The 20054-nt window shown below is 49.7% G+C and overlaps 1 protein-coding gene across 1 annotated transcript; it reads left to right on the plus strand.

Moving 5' to 3' along the window:
• Window positions 1–366: 366 nt before the first annotated feature.
• LOC147666735 (homeobox protein EMX2-like) lies at window positions 367–16780 on the plus strand. The gene is made up of 3 exons (XM_086948918.1): window positions 367–1491; window positions 5163–5347; window positions 15638–16780. The coding sequence occupies exons 1-3, from the start codon at window positions 1116–1118 to the stop codon at window positions 15803–15805; spliced, it is 729 nt and encodes a 242-aa protein (XP_086805044.1). The 5' UTR covers window positions 367–1115; the 3' UTR covers window positions 15806–16780.
• Window positions 16781–20054: the final 3274 nt, after the last annotated feature.

Consider the following 20054-nt stretch of genomic DNA (forward strand, 5'->3'; position numbering starts at 1 on the left):
TGGCGTGGGTTGAACTTTGGTTGTACTTGGTATGGCTGCACTTGGCTCGGCTGCACTTGGCAGGGATCCTCGCCATTGCTCTTAGCTCACATGCACTTGACTTGCTACACTTGCCGAACTCCCTGGAGTGTGCATCTCCGCCCTCTGACCCTTTCCCCGGTGCTCAGACACTCTCCCCCTCCCTCCACACAGGCTCCAAGCCTCCGGGAATCCCGGGCTCCGTAGTGCACGTCACGGCCCCGCCCAGCCGAAGCACTACGGTAGGCCAATGGGCGCGCGCTGGCCCGAGGGACACCGCCCACGTGACGGGGCCCTGGATGAAGGAGGCCGAGCCCAGGCGCGCGCGGCACAAGGAAGGTGAGCGCGAGCCCCGGACCAGGCACAGGAGCGGCTGCAGCACGCGCCCCCGCAGCTGGAATCAGCGCCCGCAATCTGCAGAACTAGGGACCCGAGTCGGCTGCAAGGGGAGGAGCTCGCCTGTCACCCCCGGAACTGGAGGGGAGTGGGAAGCAGCTGGAGCCTGCCCAGCCTCAGTGTGCAGCGGCAATCACGGCAGAGCTGCTGCCCGGACCCTGCTGCCTGCCTGTGAGGGGTACCTGCCTCTTGACAGTCTGCACGCGCTGCCTGTGCCACACCTAGAGTGCAGCTGCACTTCCTGCGGATTCTGCGGCACTTCAGCCAGATGTAGGTGCATTCCTGCACCTAACCCGGGTCCGGTGCGGTTCTCCTGCGCCTGCCTTGGTTCTGCGACACTTCTTCCAGGCTCGGACCTGCTTGTGCTGCGCTTCCTCTGGTTCTGGGACCTGGTCCAGTTGCGCTTCCTCGCCACTGATCGCCAGTCGGGCTCTGCTGCACTTTCTCCTGCCCCGATCCGGATCTGCTGCACTTCCTCGGGCTCTGGCCGTCCGCTGGGCTCTGCTGCACCTCCTCCTGCACCGGACTCGTTTCTGCCGCACTTCCACAACTTCGGAGCGCCCCCCTGCACTTCGTCCGATTGCTCCCGCTTTTCCTCCGAGTTTTGACTGGGTTTCGCTGCACTTCGGCGGTTGTCGGGCAGGAGAGGCCCTTGGACGCCCCCCTCCCCTCCCCCGGAGGAGGGGTGCGCCGGGTGCAGCATGTTCCAGCCGGCGCCCAAGCGCTGCTTCACCATCGAGTCCCTGGTGGCCAAGGACACGCCGTCGCCCGAGGAGCCGTCGCCCATCCGGCCGGCCGCGCTGAGCTATGCGGGGCCCCCCATGCACCCCTTCCTGCAGGGCTTCCACCACCCGCACCCCGGGGGCCACGGGGAGCTGCTCTTCCCGCCCGAGGCCGGCAGCCAGGCCCCCCCGGCGCACCACCCCCACCACCAGCAGCACCCGGGCCTGGCCGCCCACCACCACCACCACCTGCCCGGGGCCCCGCTCTTCGCCTCCGCCCAGCAGCGGGGGGACCCGGCCAGCTTCTACCCCTGGCTGCTGCACCGCTACCGCTACCTCGGCCACCGCTTCCAAGGTAAGAGAGCGGGCGAACGAAAGTGCGGGGGAGAGGGTGGATCGGAATGAGAGTGAAAGCGGTAGAAATCGAGAAAACGGTGTGCGTTTGAGAGGTACAAAAGAGGCAGCATGGGTGACGAAAGAAAGAAAAAAATAGATATAGTGGAACTTAAATGATAAAAAAGGGAAACGACGAAAATTGTATTTGAGGGGAGAATAAAAAAATGGCAGAGTAACCACGACAATGAGATAAAGTGAGGAAGGAATCCAAATAGGGAGCAATTAAAAGAAACAATAAAAAAAATGAAGGCATCGGTGAACCAGAAAAAAAGGAGACGAAAGGAAAGAGAGTATGTTCGAAAAGGACGGTCAGAAACCGAATGGGGAAGAACGAATTCCATAACATATTTTAAAACTCAAGGGAGCGATTCATGGTCAAAGACTCAGAAAATGAGTGAAAACGCAAAACAAAAAGAACGGTTATTAGTGGGGCGTGGTGTTGAGAGAAGAAGAGAAAAGACACGTCTTCGATCAGCCTTAGAAGTGCGGGACCAACGAGTGAGACTACAATAATACAAAGATCGGAAACGCGAATACAAACTGAGAATAAAAAGTGGACCGAAGAACAGTGAAATCTTAATATGGGAGAAAAACACACGAACCACAAAGAAAGACAAAAATATGATTACAAATGCGGAAATAGGGTGAGATCAGGGAAGAAGCTAAGGCCAAATGAGCTAAAGAAATGAGAGACATAGAGAGTGAGTGACTGAAGGGAGAATTGTAAAGGAAATGAGAAAACGAAATGAAAGAAAGACGGGCATCGAGAAAAGTTGTGAAGTAAACAGAACTAATGGAAATGCCGAGACTAGACTGACATGTCGACTGGAAGACAGACTTCTAGGTGATAGAGGAGGGAAGAAGGCGCTAACGGGAAAAAGAATTAGTCAGGCAGGCTCCGGGGTGGTTCAGTCCGGGACAGTTCGTCTCGCCTCAGCTGTGGCGTCGGTCTGTCCTCGGGGCCCGGCCTGTCACGGGAGCTCGTTCGGCCTACCTTCATATTTTTTGAGCCGGTGGCTTCGAATAATTTATAGTGCATTTCCAAACGAATGCTGTTGACAGCGTTCACTAAAACGTAGCCCCTCTGCCCATTTCTTCCCCCTCTGATTTGATTCTGCTGGAATAGGGAGCGTTGTCGTAGGCTTGTTGTGTCTCTGGGGTAAAAATAAAGGTACACAAATGGATGTTGACAAATAAACAGTTGGCTGTTCCGCCCATCGTATTTTACTTTCGCTTTCTTCGTGGGGAAACTATTTCTAATTCGGGAACATATTAAGTTTAAAAAAAAGCACACATCTGAGCAGAGACGACCGTTAAATAAAAACAGATTTTTCGATCATTGATGGGGAACACATGCAGCAGTCTCGGGGTTCCCAGTCACTGCTGTCAGCGGAGCTACAGGTGGGACGTCTATACCGTGTACATATGCACGGATTCCATATAAATACGCACGCTAATACCATATAAATGTACACGCATATGCCATATAAATAATACGCATGTTCTCCCACGGAGAGCGTGCGGGCGCTGATAATTATATTTCTTGTGTGAAAAGGTTACGCTGTGCGTTTGTGGCTCCGTCAAGAGAGGTGCTGTTTCCGCTTTTCGTTTAACCCTTCCTGTCAGCACAGTTGGTGTTGTTTCCCCTGAAACAATTAGTCCGCATCAACGGATCGCTTTTAATTGCTTTTTGTCGTTAAATTAGCGGCCATTGTTTCATCTGGAGCGTTTGAAGGGTGAACTGGTAAACGGTTCACATTAAGAAAAACAACACGACCGGGGGGGGGGGGGGGGGTTACCAAAACACTCCAGTCACTTTCTGTTTACAGCGGAAACAGGGTGCTTACCCCAAAGTAAGTTGAGAGAAATGCGCTACAACTTAGGTGAATGAGTGACAACAGTAAAGCGCCTCAGTCCGGTGGTAAAAGCGCCGACGGCCGCTGCCTGCACCCGGGCCCTCCAGGGCGGTGTCTGGAGACAACTGTCAAAAATGACACATTTGGGGAGACGTGGCCAGGCTTTACTAACAAGAGCCCGTAATGCTGGATGTATGTCCGATGCATAGAAGCGGCGGTTGGGGTTAGCGCCCCGAGGCCATACGAATGTAAGAATGTGCGCTGTGTATCTGCCACCTACAATCTTCATAATAAGAACTGTGTCAAATATATTCCCTGGAACGAATCTCAATATTGGAAGTGGTTTATTACGGGGCCGTGGTGTTAGGCAGTGAATGCCCTGTTGGTGCGAGGGGCCCTCACCTGTCTGTTCTTTCACTTTCGAGAGAGTCAGTGAGTCCAAAAATGGCTCTAAACCTCGGCGCTAATCCTCCATGTCGGTGTATAAATGGCCTTGGGTGACGCGGTCATTATCTGCGCGGATCGATGGCCTGAACTTGAAGTGTCTGTGTGTTTGGGTGGGGATGGGGGGGGGGGGGGGGGCGGGGGGGGGGGGTTGTTGGTCTTGGTCTGTCTGTAGCGGGGAGCGTGATCTATAGTGGATCCTGGTGTCTATCGAGGCTGCAGGTCGAAGGCGGGGTCACGACCCTGCGGGAGTGGCGCGTGTCCCCGGTTGTCGATGCTCGGTGCAGGAGAGCGGGTGTGTTTTTATTTGATTTGTGATGTGCAGTGTGTGTGAACTCGGGGTTCATCAAGCCATGGCCCCCCTCGTGAATGCTGTGGTGGCTGACATGATGTGGAATTAAGTGGACAGGAAGTCCCAGGGCAGGCCGGGTGGTACTCGTGTAATACACATTAAAGTAATGCTGCACCCGCAAGTATAGTTCGGATGGCTCCTTTCTAGTAACCCATTAAAGCAAACAATAAAGGACTCTTCCGTGGGGGTAAATTAACAATAACAGTGTGGTCAATAGAAGGCGACGTGCACTGCTTCCCTGGAGTGTCTTCTAATTGTTCTATATTTAGCTTCTTTTTCCGAGTTAAACAGTTGGTGGGCTCTGGGAACAAGTTTGTTTCAGGCACGTCGACAAAGGCTTACAGCCATTCGTGCTGTGTAGGGTGTGTTTTATTTCCCTGCATTTGAACGCTGTGTGCTCTGAATGTTTTTTATTTACAACAAGGGGTGGTGAGGGACAGAGTCTCTGAATTAAACAGAATACTCTCACCCAGTCAGTTTTTTAGATATGTTGTGCCTTACGCTGTCTTGCCTTTAGCTGCGCGCCTGAGTAGGTTTGCGCGCGGTTTCCTCCGCAGGCGCAGTGTGCCGAGGTGCCTGGGGTGATTTGCTTGATTTTAACGCCTTGGCGTTGTGGTGTTCTGAGTGTAGTTTGGATATGTTGTGCCTTGCGCTGCCGCTGCGGCCTGTGCAAGTTTGTGCGCTGTTTCCTCCGCAGGCGCAGTGTGCCGAGGTGCCTGGGGTGATTTGCTTGATTTTAACGCCTTGGCGTTGTGGTGTTCTGAGTGTAGTTTGGATATGTTGTGCCTTGCGCTGCCGCTGCGGCCTGTGTAAGTTTGTGCGCTCTTTCCTCTACAGGGGCAGTGTGCCGCGGTGCCTTGGGTGATTTCTTTGATTTTTAACGCCGTGTCTTTTGGGTGTTCTGAGTGTAATTTGGATAAGTTGTGCCTTGCGCTGCAGTTGCGGCCTGTGTAAGTTTGTGTGCTGTTTCCTCTGCAGGCGGTGACACCAGCCCCGAGAGCTTCCTTCTCCACAACGCCCTGGCCAGGAAGCCCAAGCGGATCCGCACGGCCTTCTCGCCCTCCCAGCTGCTGCGGCTGGAGCACGCCTTCGAGAAGAACCACTACGTGGTGGGCGCCGAGAGGAAGCAGTTGGCGCACAGCCTCAGCCTCACGGAAACTCAGGTGAGCGGCTGGGGGCGGGCCGGGGCTGTGGGGGGGGGGGGGGCCTCTGCACCCCGCTTATGGGTCTGCCTCTTTACTGCACCCCGGTTACTGCTCAGCATGAGAGCAGGGGCCCACTCTCCGTGCTTGCACCAGGGCGCCCGTGCTGCACCACTGCTGGGGAGGCGAGCGCTGCGGGCCCACTCAGGACAAAGAAAGAAGAGCTGACTGGCCTTGGAGTGGGGTTTGCGTGCGCGCGCCCGTGCGTGAGTGCGCGCGCCAGTGAGTGGTTGGGGACTCTGCTTGGGAATGTAAACAAACCTTTTTTTATTGGCAGTATGTGCCAATGGAGTGGAGAGGGGTGGCCCTGTGGTTATGGTACCTGCGGAGGAATTGAGCTTTCTCACGCTCCATCGCCGGGTTCAAACGAGTTAGTTGTTATATATAACGCGCAAACAGGGTTTACATTTTAATTTCACGGTGCGTGATATTGGCTATAGAATAACGAACACCTCGTATTTGCACTTCCCGGCCACACTCTAGGTCCTGCGTATGTCCAAAGTGCACGGGGCAGGTGCCCCTGGCATCAGAGCACAAGACGGCCTGGCAGGGGCTGACTTCACCCTGCCCCCGTCCCCACAGAGTGGAGTACATCTTCCGCCAGCCCCACAAAGTGGAGTTCAGCTGCTTCCGGCCCACAGAGTGGAGTTCAGCTGCTTCCGGCCCCACAGAGCTGAGCACAGCTGCTTCCGGCCCCACAGAGTGGAGCTCAGCCCTGCCATCCTCAGCAGTGTGCCGCCGGTTCTCCGCTGCGGAGTGACCTTCGCTTTGGCCCCGTATTGTGGAGCGCACTCTGAGCCGGCCCCACCGCGTGCAGTGCAGGCTGCAGTGCTACCTTGTTTGGGGTTTCTCTCTAAGTTGTCGTGGTTGCTTGCTCTCACGGCCAGTCAACGAGGTGGTGACGTGCTTTCCTATCCATAAGTTTGTTTTCTTTGTGGAGTGTAATTAAATCACTAAATAAAGCTTTAGTCTACTTGAGCAATTTATGGCAGATACAAATGTTCTGCTTTTGTTTCCGTTGCTGTCCTGTATGCATTAGTAAGTATATTGCGGTAAATGCTTCCATTATCCCCTGCGCTAGGCACAGCATAGCGCCGTACTTATATTAGGTGCACAAGGCGCTCGGAGCCGCGGACACGGCGGAGTGTTTCTGTACATAGGGATCCACCCGTACCATGCTGACGCGGCTGTTGTTTCTGTTCAGGGTTTTGCAGATGTTGTACAGGTGTTGTCCCACTGTTGACAGTACGCTCCAGCCATTACAGGATAGGGCTAAAAAAATGAACACAAATGCGGTGCAAATCTTAGTGCATTTTGTTTATGAAAGTGTGAGATCCTTCTCACCCACAGTATACGGCAGGTGAAAGCACAGTGAGCTGGCCACAATTGTGCTTCTTAAGAGACACACTCGTGTGTGCTCACAAGTCACAACACACACTCCGTATACTATATTGTTCATACATACATTGTATATATGATAGTCAATATATAGCTTCCGCGGGAACAATATGCAATATGCATAATATGGATTATGTTTGCACGGACGTGTTTGTCCGTGCATACATAATACAAGGTGGGTGCTTTCATTATACAGAATAACGTGTAGTAACATTTAACAGGGAACAGTGAAATATAGAAAATATTTTACAGTTCCCACTGGAATTTGGGGTTCATCCTCATGATGACAGCTTCCGACCCCTCTGCAGACGTTTACCGTTGTCAGGGTTACTAGGGTTATGTGGCTGGGAGGATCCAATTATCTAAATAATGCTTTGGGTTCGAAATTATGCGGCTAAAAATATGTGGCACATCCGCTGTAAGAATTGACACCCCTTTACAGTAGGAACATTTATGTGAAACCTTAAAAGGAAGAAAATCATGGCAAATTATGTAGCAAATGCACTACATCCGTAATGGCATAAAACCAGGGCTTTCACCATTGACAAATGTCCATTATTTAGTAAAAATGCCTTAATTCCATCTAAATACAACTAAAAAGTCATAATTCCAGTAAATGTCCCTTGCTAACTGTAATTTGAAAAAAAAAAACAGCTCGTTTAAACTAATTACCAGAACATTCATGTGTAATGTAAAAACGGCATAATGGGTAATGTGCAATGTGGTTGTATATTAATATCTCATGGTTCTGGTGAAATTTTACATGTACATACCACTTAGCCTTTAGCCTCTTACCTTATCTCTCTCTCTCTCTCTCTATATATATATATATATATATATATATATATATATACCTCACTATCTCTCTCTGTCTATCTATCCATCTCTCTCTCTGTCCATCTATCTCCTACAACACACAGCTATAATTTTATTTCGACAGCTATTTTAATGTTGGCCCAGCACCGAGCAGTGTTCTGCTGTTTATTAATGGTGCAGTGTGAAGTGTTTGCACATTATGCAATGGGCGCAGGGCAGTGAACAGAGCCGAGGTTCCAGGCAATGAGTGACAAGCTACCTAGGCTGCAACATTTTGTACGCGCACACCTCTGTTACTTGGGCATCTCAGAATATATAACTTTGCTCCTTGAGGGCAAAATTAAGCTGTGTTTAGTCTGCTGCGATGAGGACGAATTGATCTACATACACACATTCACACACATTCACACACTCTCTCTCGCCCCTCCCCCCACGGAGATAGCCAAACAATTAAACAATTTAGAAAAGTCAGCAAACAGAGGTAAAATATAGGGATCATTATTTGTTTCGTACAAAACATGTTTATTTTGTAGCAGCTTAAAAAATATATTTTCTTCAAACCCGGAAATGATTCTTTTAAATAGCAAGTGAAATGTTTCCCATGCTGTTTAGTGTTTAAGGTTTCGGCTGCATGAAGAAGACAACAGCACTTACTGATGCATTTAACAAGGTGTAATAAAGCAAGTCCGTTTCTGTTGTAAAAACGGAGATTCCCTCGGCGGCCGGGGGGGGGGGGGGGGGGGGGTTGTTGATGCTGCTCTCCGCAGCAAGCAATGATTGGAAACTTTGGATGCTGGAGTTTTGTTGAACTTTCGCGATCCATTGTTGACAACAGAACGAAGATGGCAGAGGCGGTGAATTATGAGATTCCGTGACGTTGTCTTTACTACATATGACAGTACTGCGCCTCCCACGTCATTTGCACTTTGAAGATTTAAACAAATCACGTTTGTAGCTTTGATTAAAATCGTGCTGTCAGAGAATGTGCTTCATAATTGGCCTTCATTTGCAGCACACTTTAGATAACCCTGCCACATAATTTGGCCCTCAATTGCCACATAATCCCTGTAGTGTTCACACCTATACAACTCCGCCTCGAAGTCCGCTGTCATTATTGTATTAAACCAATATTTCACAGGTTCAGTGGAGCCTTTTCAGTTATTTCTTCGGTCCCCTTGGATTTAGTTATAACTTGTCTTCACCGATTTGTCCGTAATACTAGCACCGCTCTTTTTTATTGTAAAAAGTCCAACTAAATGATCGATCCATTTCTGTGTGTTTCCAGCCAGCGCCTACGGAGGCTCGCTGGAATCACGTCCAGGGGGACAAGCTGCCTTTCAAAGGTGCGCTTTGTGCGGCGGGGTTTTGGGGTGGGGGGGGGGGGTCTTTTGTGTTGGTGTCAGCCCGCAGTCTCCCCCGGGAGCAGTTCCCTGCGTCCGAACAACGCTAACAAGTGAACCGTCCTCCCCTCAATTAGTGCGCTAAAAAAGCGAATTAAAAGTCACCCCCTATTCGCCGTCATGGCCGCTTTGCACAGCAGGGGCATTGGGGTGATGATCTGATCTGAAATAAAGGGGGCTGGTGGTAGCTCCCGGATCAGAGCGTGCAGTGAAGCGGTTTATCACTAAACCGTCTTTATAAATCCCTGCTCCCCAGAATGAGTTTAACTTTATCTGCTCGTTTCAGACGGGACAGAGTCGGGCGGGGGGAAGGCGCACTCTTTTAACCCTATAAAAAGAGCGGCTCGGGGGCCCTCCCCCCACTGCGGCCCTGGATAGAGAGTCAGCTGCCGCGACGCATGGTCTGTCGAGCTCCCCCGTCAGTAGGTTGTTTCATCCTAAGAGCGATGTATTTATTATTGGTGTCCAGTTTAGAGTCGGGGGCCTGCGAGCGCGGCTAGGGGGCTCGGGGGCTCGGGGCCTCCCGGGGCTCCCTGGTGCAATGACCCATAGAGCGCTCCAAGTGCAGCCGTAAGGTGGTTCTTAAAGCGCTTCCACGTCCTTCACGGCAGAGAGCGCTGTCCTGCCAGCGCGCCGATGGGGCTTCTCTGAGCACGGGGCCTGCTACCGCAGAAGGCGCCTTGAGGCCGGACGCAGACAGGTCAGGTGCCATACCGTCGTCAGGTCAAGGAACCTACCTCGTTCAGTAATGAAGGAGAGGAAGTTGGAGAGTTTTAAAGTTAACCATCCTTAGTTATGTCCCTTGTTATTTGGGCAAATGGTAATACACCCGGTTCAGGTCTTGGACTGCACTCTTGATGACAGCTGATTTTCTAAAAAATAAATATGTAATATATATATATATATATATATATATATATATATATATATATATATATATATATATATATGTATAATTGCTCGTTATAAACATATACCTGTGATTTGCGCGTCATTTCCAAAACACCACTGACCTGTGTCTTTAAAGAAAGAATTAAACCATTCCTCTGTGTGAAAACCCGGGTGTTTTTCCGAAGCAAAGCTCTGGTCTCCTCGCCACACATGAAGGGCGAGAAGTGTGTCTGGTTGGATTTCCAGTGAATCGTTGCCGGCGGGCGGGCGCCGAACGAGGTGGTGTGATCTTGTGGCCCGGACCCTCCGTGATTCTAGGGTCCTCTGTGCAGGACGAGGGTGCCAGGACCCGGCCGTACCCCCTTGCCTCAAACCGCCTAACCCGGGTGACTTTAAGCTCATGGTGGTACACACCGTGTCCTTTGACACCTCTCGTTCCCCAGGGCACCTCTGAGCCCCCTGACCTCAGGGGCGCGGCCCCTTCACACGTGCCTGCCTGGTGGGACAGAGTCGTGAAAGCGCCACGAGCAGAACCACCGAGCCGAGTTGCGCTGTGGAGAAACACACGGATAGGCCTCCGCCTCGTACACCGGGGCGCCCGTGGCCTCGCATGTGGCGCCTCCATGCGTTCCAAGGGTTCTCTTCTGTGTCACAGTTGAGCTGTTTGGACACGTTTTATATCCGCGTTACACCGGTAATAAGTGAAGGTGGTGTGGTCATTTTGTTGCATGGTAGCATGCTGCTTTGTGCATTTTGTCGCTTCGCAGTTTAGTGTATTTTCAATGCTGCGCGCAATGATCTCTTTCACTGCCTTGTGTATTTTGCTTCTCTGCAACTCTACCCCGTGTAGCAGTGTCAATTGCATATTTTGTGTCAGTGCTCCCATGTGTTTTGTGTGGCATTAGCGTTTGGGGTGTTTTGTGGCAGCGATATTTTGCACATGTGTTGGCAGCGCTGCTTTGTGCGTATTGTAACAGTGCTATTTTATGTGTTTTGTTTCTGTCATAGTTATCACATTTGGTTGAACTGCAGTTATGCGTTTAGTTGCAATGACGCTTTACGTATTTTGTGGCAGTGCAAGCGGGTATATGGTAGCATTGCTGCTTGTGTGCTTTGTAGCAGTATTCTTGGATATATCTCGTTGCAGTACAACTTGAGCACAGTTTCGATCTACTGTTGCGAATTATGTTACAGTTCTGCCTTGTATATTGTTCTGAAGCGCAGCTTTGATTATTGTACAGTGTGTATTGTGGTGTTCTATATGTTGTGTTGTTCCCTTCTGCCTTGTAGCAGTGCTACGTGGTGTATTGTGTCCCATTGATGTGGTGTGTATTTTGTTGCGTTGCATTTGTGTATTTTATAGCTTTGTTTGGCTGGGCTATTTGGTATCAGTGCTGAGCCGTGTCTTTTCTAGCACGGCCGTCGTGAGTATTTGGTGCCAACGGTACTTGAGTTATCTTGTAGTAGGTGTTGCAGTGAGTGATTTGTTGGACGGATGGTTGAAATGTTTACAATGAAACACGCACTTTGGGTATTTACATTGTTACTTGATGTCGAGCACACCGTGCTGTGCAGCGAAATGTGTGATAACGCTGCTTGTGTGTTTTGCAGTAGTGTTTGCTAGGACGTCGAGGTGTGTCATTGTGTTCGGTGGCAGGGCAGCTCGGTGTTTGGCAGCAGTGGTCGGTTGTATGGTTTGTGTTAACGGTACTTAGGTAGTAGGCAAGCCCGGCCTAGGCTGTTTTGTGTCAGTTGCGGACCGGGTATTTGCGGCAGTGCTGCGTGGGTTATGGCGCAGCCTGGGGCTGTGAGGTAGCGGCGCTCGGTTCTGTGCTTTGTAGGAGTGCAGTGCATGGATGAAGTACTTCGCGTACTTTGAAGCAGAGAGGCTTTGACATTCGCGCAGCATCTTTGCTCCCTGTCTTTTGTAGCAGTGCTGGGCGTACATGTTATATAATTGATGCTTACTGCTATTCGAGGCAAAGTGGTCTTGGCTATTCTATTGTAGCAGTGCTTAGTGTAATCAGCAGCAGTGCTGTCTTGTGTATTTTCCAGCACGGGTGCTTGGTAGCAGTGCTGTCTTGCGTATTTAGTGGCAGCAGTGATTAAGGTAATCAGCAGCAGCACTGCTGTTTTATATTTTTCTGCAGCAGCGGTGTTTTGGTGCCGTTTGTGTCGTCTACAGCAGTGCTTAAGTTATTCAGCAGCAGTGCTGTCTTGTGTATTTTGCAGCAGAGGTGCTTGGTGGGATCAACAGCAGTGCTGTCTTGTGTATTTTACAGCAGAGGTGCTTGGTGGAATCAGCAGCAGTGCTGTCTTGTGTATTTTACAGCAGAGGTGCTTGGTGGAATTAGCAGCAGTGCTGTCTTGTGTGTTTTCCAGCAGAGGTGCTTGGTGGAATTAGCAGCAGTACTGTCTTGTGTATTTTCCAGCAGAGGTGCTTGGTGGAATCAACAGCAGTGCTGTCTTGTGTATTTTACAGCAGAGGTGCTTGGTGGAATTAGCAGCAGTGCTGTCTTGTGTGTTTTACAGCAGAGGTGCTTGGTGGAATCAGCAGCAGTGCTGTCTTGTGTATTTTACAGCAGAGGTGCTTGGTGGAATTAGCAGCAGTGCTGTCTTGTGTGTTTTCCAGCAGAGGTGCTTGGTGGAATTAGCAGCAGTACTGTCTTGTGTATTTTCCAGCAGAGGTGCTTGGTGGAATCAACAGCAGTGCTGTCTTGTGTATTTTACAGCAGAGGTGCTTGGTGGAATTAGCAGCAGTGCTGTCTTGTGTGTTTTCCAGCAGAGGTGCTTGGTGGAATTAGCAGCAGTACTGTCTTGTGTATTTTCCAGCAGAGGTGCTTGGTGGAATTAACAGCAGTGCTGTCTGGTGTGTTTTATAGGAGCGGTGCTTTCTCTAATTAGCAACATGGTTCTCCTGGGTATTTGATAGCAGCGGTGCTTGATTCATTAGCAGCAGTCCTACCTTTTGTATTTCATAGCAGCGTGGTTAGTGTAATTAGCAGCAGTGCGGTCTTGTGTATTCCACAGCAGCGGTGCGTAGTGTAATTAGCAGCGGGTACGGGCTTGTGGGTTTTATAGCTGCAGTGCTGTCTTGTGTATTTCACAGCAGCTGTGCTTAGTGTAATTAGCAGCGGTGCGGGCCTGTGTTTTTTTATAGCTGCAGTGCTGTCTTGTGTATTTAATAGCAGTGGTGCTTAAGATAATTAGCAGCATTGGAGACGTGTATTTTGTAGCAGCGGGGCTTAGTGTAATTAGCAGTTCTGTCACATTTTCTAGCAGCAGTGCTTGGTGCAATTAGCAGCAGTGCGGGCGTGTGTGTTTTATAGCTGCAGTGCTGACTTGTGTATTCCATAGCAGCGGTGCTTAGTGTAATTAGCGGTACAAAAGGGGGTGGTGATGGACGGAGCATCCGAATCAATCAAACACTCACACCCAGTCAAAAGATCTGGGTTTAATCCATCACCGTTCTTTAGCCCAAAATTACCAGCACTACTGTCTTGTGTATTTTGTAGCAGCGGTGCTTAGTGTAATTAGCAGCAGTTCTGTCACATTTTCTAGCAGCTGTTCTTGGTGTAATTAGCAGCAGTGCGGGCTTGTGTAATCCATAGCAGCGGTGCTTAGTGTAATTAGCAGCAGTGCGTTTATAGCTGTAGTGCTCTCATGTGTATTTCAAAGCAGCGGTGCTCAGTGTAATTAGCAGCAGTGCGTTTATAGCTGCAGTGCTCTCATGTGTATTTCACAGCAGCGGTGCTTAGTGTATTGAACAGCATTGGTGAATTGTGTTCCTTAGCAGCGGTGCTTAGTGTAAATAGCAGCAGTGCTGAAGTGTGCATCCCATAGCAGCGGTGCTTAGTGTAATTAGCAGCATCGCTGTTTTGTGTATTTCATAGCAGCGGTGCTCAGTGTAATTAGCAGCAGTGCGTTTATAGATGCAGTGCTGTCATGTGTATTTCATAGCAGCGGTGCTTAGTGTATTGAACAGCATTGGTGAATTGTGTTCCATAATAGTGGCGCTTAGTGTAACTAGCAGCATTGGTGAAGTGGGTTTGTATTAGCGGTGCTTAGTGTAACTAGCAGCATTGGTGAAGTGGCTTTGTATCAGCTGTGCTTCGTGTAACTAGCAGCATTGGTGAAGTGCCTTTGTATTAGTGGTGCTTCGTGTAACTAGCAGCATAGGTGAAGTAGCTTTGTATCAGCGGTGCTTCGTGTAACTAGCAGCATTGGTGAAGTGGCTTTGTATTAGCTGTGCTTAGTGTAACTAGCAGCATTGGTGAAGTGCCTTTGTATTAGTGGTGCTTAGTGTAACTAGCAGCATTGGTGAAGTGGCTTTGTATCAGCGGTGCTTAATGTAACTAGCAGCATTGGTGAAGTGGCTTTGTATTAGCTGTGCTTAGTGTAACTAGCAGCATTGGTGAAGTGGCTTTGTATCAGCGGTGCTTAATGTAACTAGCAGCATTGGTGAAGTGGCTTTGTATCAGCGGTGCTTAATGTAACTAGCAGCATTGGTGAAGTGGCTTTGTATTAGCTGTGCTTAGTGTAACTAGCAGCATTGGTGAAGTGGCTTTGTATTAGCTGTGCTTAGTGTGACTAGCAGCATTGGTGAAGTGGCTTTGTATCAGCGGTGCTTAATGTAACTAGCAGCATTGGTGAAGTGGCTTTGTATCAGCGGTGCTTAATGTAACTAGCATCATTGGTGAAGTGGCTTTGTATTAGCTGTGCTTAGTGTAACTAGCAGCATTGGTGAAGTGGCTTGCATCAGCGGCGCTTAGTGTAACTAGCAGCATAGGTGAGGTGTGTTATGTGGCTGGGCTGCTCCGTGTAGCTTAGAGCAGCGTGCTTTCTGTATTTCTACCAGTGTGGCTTTGTGTTTGGGACTCACGGCAGTGGTTTTAGTGGAGTTTATCGGTTGCTACTTTGTCTGTTTTGTAGCAGTGTCACATTGGAGCAGTGCTGTCCTGTGCACACCAGTGATGCTCACACATTGTCTTTGGTCGCTGCTTTGGTGTTCTGCCGATACCTCTCTGGTGGTGTTACTTTCTGTACTTGAGATTGGCTCTCTAGCAGTGCGCAGGGCACTCCCGATCCTCTGCTGGGGCGGGTGCCCCTGCTGAGTTGGGGTTTGGGCATTGGGGTGGAGGGGGGCGAGTGGGGGGGGGGGGGGCTCTAGGGGCTAAGGCTAAGGTGTAGTGGATCTAAGTAAGGGCTGGGAATGCCAGCTTCTGCTCCATGCTGCAGGTGAGAGGGCGCCAGACAGGGTCAGACTGTTTCATGGCCTCATGGTAGACATGGCCTGCAATGAACAAAGATGCAAGCACGCGCCTATAGCTTGCAAACGACCCTCGTAAGCGCGTCGTAAGCTCAAAACTAGCCTGATTTGCAAATGCCGGACACCTTTTTAGCTATTTTGACTACTATTAGGAGGCACTTTAATTGTTGTGGACCAGGCCTATTTTTTGCCCCAGTGGGTGATGATGGCCCAGCACTTGTGTGGGTGTGTGGAAGGGGTGGGGGTCATACCGGATGTGTAATTACAAAACGGGTGAAGGGTGAACGCTCTCTGGTCTTGAGGCTGTGAACTTGGTTTCGAGGTCTCTTTTCCAGGTGGTCTCTGGATACCGAGGGGCTACTGTAAGGGGGGCTGCGGGGCCTGAGTTGGGAATGTCTGCACAGGGCTGATGGGTCGGGGGTCTGGTCTCACGACGGTGGCTTCTCTTTCTCACCCGTGAATTCTCTCCCTCCGCAGGTGAAAGTCTGGTTCCAGAACCGGCGGACCAAGTTCAAGCGCCAGAAACTGGAGGAGGAGGGCTCGGACTCTTCCCAGAAGAAGAAGGGCACGCACCACATCAACAGGTGGCGAATAGCCACTAAGCAGGCTAGCCCCGAAGAGATAGACGTGACCTCCGACGACTGAGCCCTCCCCGGGCTACCGAGGACGTACTGTACCTGCCGCCGCCGCTCACACCACCACACGGACACTGGGGAGAGAACGGGGCGCCCAAAATCACACAGCGCGGCTCTGCGCTGGGAATGTTCGGGGGGAGCAAAACCATGTTTTCTAGACAAAAGACATAAAAACTGAACAAAAGACAGGGGGCAACCAGGGAGAGAGGCCGGAGCCAGGTAGCAGCGCTTGGGGATGGGTGGCAGGCTCACGTGCCAAACAAGCCACCAACCCAAGGTGATGTGCCAGCAATCAATGTTTCCTGCAGGTGTGCTCAAGAGAAAGTACACATAACCACGGTACATTTTGCACTTGACCGTTTTCCCATATCTTTTTAACGAAATCAATTCAGCCATTAGTCCACGAAACCAGTTAAAATAAGAAAACCTCAATTTCAGAAACTTGAATTGCACGGGAAGTGAATAAAGAAACATTTCAATATTTTTTTATTTGCGCTAGGTTACATGTTCTTTCATTTTTCAGGGCGTACTCGGTTTGACCGGAAATGCTGCGAATTATATATATATATATATATGTATTCAAGCGAAAGAGAGGCTGAGGGCAGATGGGAAGTGCATTTTACCCAGAAGTGCGTAGGGGCCAGGACATGATAATGGAATGTGGAGTGTTGGCATCTGGGCTTTTAAAGGACATTATTTGTGAAGTTGCCTTTTCTTGGAGCATCGAATAGGTAGGCTACCCTGTGGAGTAAAAAAAAAACCTGAACTTTGTGACCGGCGAGCCCCCAGCACTGAACTTGTAATTTCAAAGACTTTAGAGCTTGTCAACCGTGAAAAACACGAACTGTTTTCTTAAATGTATTCTATACCAGAATGTAAATATTTTTGTGTTTGTGTTAATTTGTTAGAATTCTAACACACTATATACTTCCAAGAAGTATGTTATTGTCAATAAAGATTTATCAGTATGCTCGCAGAGTACAAACCTCTGTTTTGACAAGTTGCGTTTTTTAATGTTTCCAGACTGTGGGAAGGCGTCGCTGAGCTGTAGTTTACAATTGTTGTTTGCCTGCTGGCTGCAGGATGTGCTTTATAGTTTTTTTTTAGTTTTTTTGTTTGCAGTTTTATATAGGGCGAACTCGACCCGAAGGCATTGGGAGAGTTTTACCCGAGTACCAACTACATTACTCAAGGACACATTCCTTTTTTGTATGCACGGGGTAATTACGTGATTTTCCAGAATCACGGGATGGTGAGCCGACCCAAGACTCGAACCTGTCCAGTTCTGCTCGCCTAGGTCACGCTTTGTCCTACCCAACCCTGCCTGCCGGGACCCCGAGAAGTTCTTTGTAAGCCAGCTCACTTTGATCTGCTTGTCTCAACTACACCGTTGTTTGACCTGTTGTGACTTTTTGAAACGCACCCTATAATAGTTGTGCTTGTGTCACTGATGTTGGTAAGTGCCAGTGTGTGTAGGCATGATTGTGTATACTGGAATTAATAAAGGTGCATGTATAGAAATGTATGTTCACCTTCTGTAAGTATATGCTCCGTGTGTGTTCACATATACATAGGGGTACACAGGTGCACGCGCTGGCGCACGCCCATGCGTTTACATAGGTGCGCCCCACATCCATTCTCAGGCCGCTGTGGAAACCCATTAACCAGGATCGATGCCCTCCAAAGGTCACCAAGTTTGGCGCAAATGTGAGTGGTTGGAAACTATGCTTTTATGTCGATGTATTTCTAGACTTTGCGAAGTCAAAAGTATGTCCAAAAGTACCCAAACACACGCACTTAGTCAAGTGTGTAACTAACTGTACAACACCACTTACATTCACGCGTGCGCACACACACTTGCTTCACCCCCTTGCACGGTCCCACGAGCCGGTAGCATCACGATCCGTGACAAACCACAGCTATGAGGGACTCATTCCGTGGTGCCCCCACGCTGGGCCCTTGCCCCTCGGCTGTGGGCTGGCAACACTCTCCCCTGGTGCAGCCGGTGCGGGCCTCTGCCCTCCCCGAGTGCAGGCCGGGCCTGCGCACCTCAGATATGGCCCGGTGCTGCCCGAGGCGGCGGCCTGGACCCGTCTAGAGTCCGCAGCTAGTTTTCGGGAGCAGCCCGGGTTGTTCACGGTTCGCCGGCCCCTTCCCCCGATAGGCCCTTTAATCAGGCTTCTGCCCATTGACAGTCGGACCCTGCCTGCTCTGTGTAGCTACAAAGGCCCCTGGCCGCTTTTGTGCGAGTGCAAATCAGGCCTGCCAATTACCATACCGGGGATACAGCACCCCCTCCTTTAATCTCTTAATCCCCGCGTCCAGGGGGGCTGCTTGGACATAATTTAGGACAATCTGACTACTTCTTGCCCTGTGATAAGGGTCCCGCTACAATGGCTTTGAACTCAAATAAAATACACGCTTTGTTAGACGAGCAGCCAAGCAGGCCTCAGATCAGCCGGTGCTTACGCGTGTTGGCGCTATAGGGCGCTGGGGCCGGTTAAAGCGAGCCCTCAACTGCCCAGCCACCGAGGAGCTGTTCTCTCCGTGAAATACACGCAAGCCAGCTGCGTTTACAAGGTACCAGCACAAGAGAAAGGATAAGAAAAGAAAACAAAATCAGTAGTAGCTTTCGTACCAAAGTGAGAACACGAGCATAACGGGGCTACAGAATCCAAAATAAAAACAGGTGAAAAATAAGCGCCTTCTCTAGCGCTCACTGCATTCTTCAATTGATACTGGAAGCCTCATTAATATGGAATTTGTGTAACAAAGCACAGCGGTGTGGGCTAAAAAATATACTCGATGTACTGAATGGCAGACATTAGGCATGCTGTGGTTTCGTTACTGCAAAAGTAGAAACTAAGGAAGAGTGTTTGTCTGACCTGCGTTTAATTTGTTTACTAACATGACACATCTACATTACCTACTGTTAATGGCATCGACAGCAAAGTCGTTACTATGGAAGTGTGTCGAATAAATTAGTTGTTTACTAATGTCAGTGGTATGACAAGAATACATGTGAGTTTTTAACATTTCTGCTTTGGCCTATTGAAGCGCCAATACATTTTATGGTGCGGTGTGCACTTTATAAATTAAATAATCGTATTAACTGAAACGGGTGACTTTATGGCTATTGTGTGGAAGATGCGGACTCTATCTGCCTCATACTGCGGCCAAGTAATCGTGAATGAGTTTCTTGCACATCTAGTCCACCCTAGAACTAGCAGTGTGTGTTTGTCGAGTCTTCGAGGCGCCCACAGGACTGAAGATGCTCTGAAAGCCAGTTTAGCAGCCAGTTTGTATTCCTGCCGTCAGTGCAATAAAAGCTCTCACGCTCACAAGATGCAACGATTCCCGGAAAAAAAACCGCCACAGGGGCCCAACACAAACACTTTTCAATTCATTAAAACATGCACATTTTTAAAGAGATTTCGCCCTAAACAGGTTCATTTCCTTAAATAGGACGGAGTGTTCTCCGGCTCGATAAGAAGCTTATGTCGCAGGAGCGCGGAGCACAAGGGGGTTCCTCCATTTTGGTTAATCGTCCCGTGCGCAGCAAACAGGCTTCAGAGAACGCTATTAGCTTTGGGGAGAGCAGAAGAAGGGGAGACCCTCCCTAAAAGCTTTATTACAGGCCGGGCTTTGAAAGTGGGGGATTAGCCGGCTGAAAGGCCCCCACAATGGCGGGAAGAAAGGGGCTCATGCTAATGAGGTTAATGCGCTGTGTATGCGGGCGCAGCACAGCTTCATTAGGCGCCCTATCTGGCGCTGCAGCGGCCCGGCTCCCGGCCGGCCCCGCCCGAGCCCTGCACGGCCGCTCCGCCGGCTCTGCGCGCAGCCGATAATCATATCTTTTCAAGTCGGAATTAAGATAAAGAAAGTGAGGTCCGGGCGACTCGCCTTGATCCGCGGCAAACACATTGGGGGACTTTCCAGCCCCCCTCCCCTTATGGAAAGAGCCAGCATCTGCAAACACCACTGTTACTTATAATAATAATAAGAACAACTGTTTTTTTTATGTAGTGCTGCGTCTTGCACTTTTCTGCTGGTTCTAAGCGCTGTAACCTGCAGCTGTTGCTATTGCCCATTTTGTGGCATCCGCCTCGGATGGACCATACCGATTTATAATCACGAAACATATATCAATGTGATACTTAACATGGTAATACATAAAAAATAACATTGTGCCCTCTGCACGTCTATCTATCTATCTATCTATCTATCTATCTATCTATCTATCTATCTATCTATCTATC

The sequence above is a fragment of the Lissotriton vulgaris genome, unplaced genomic scaffold, assembly GCF_964263255.1.
Source record: "Lissotriton vulgaris unplaced genomic scaffold, aLisVul1.2 SCAFFOLD_495, whole genome shotgun sequence".
Taxonomy (NCBI): Eukaryota; Metazoa; Chordata; class Amphibia; order Caudata; family Salamandridae; genus Lissotriton; species Lissotriton vulgaris.

Excerpts from the sequence above, each read along its gene's own strand:
- LOC147666735 (XM_086948918.1), top strand. The coding sequence starts at position 1,116 with ATGTTCCAGCCGGCGCCCAAGCGCTGCTTCACCATCGAGTCCCTGGTG. Across the intron at positions 1,492-5,162 it reads CCTCGGCCACCGCTTCCAAG|GCGGTGACACCAGCCCCGAG; the intron begins GTAAGAGAGCGG and ends TTTCCTCTGCAG. Across the intron at positions 5,348-15,637 it reads TCAGCCTCACGGAAACTCAG|GTGAAAGTCTGGTTCCAGAA; the intron begins GTGAGCGGCTGG and ends CTCCCTCCGCAG.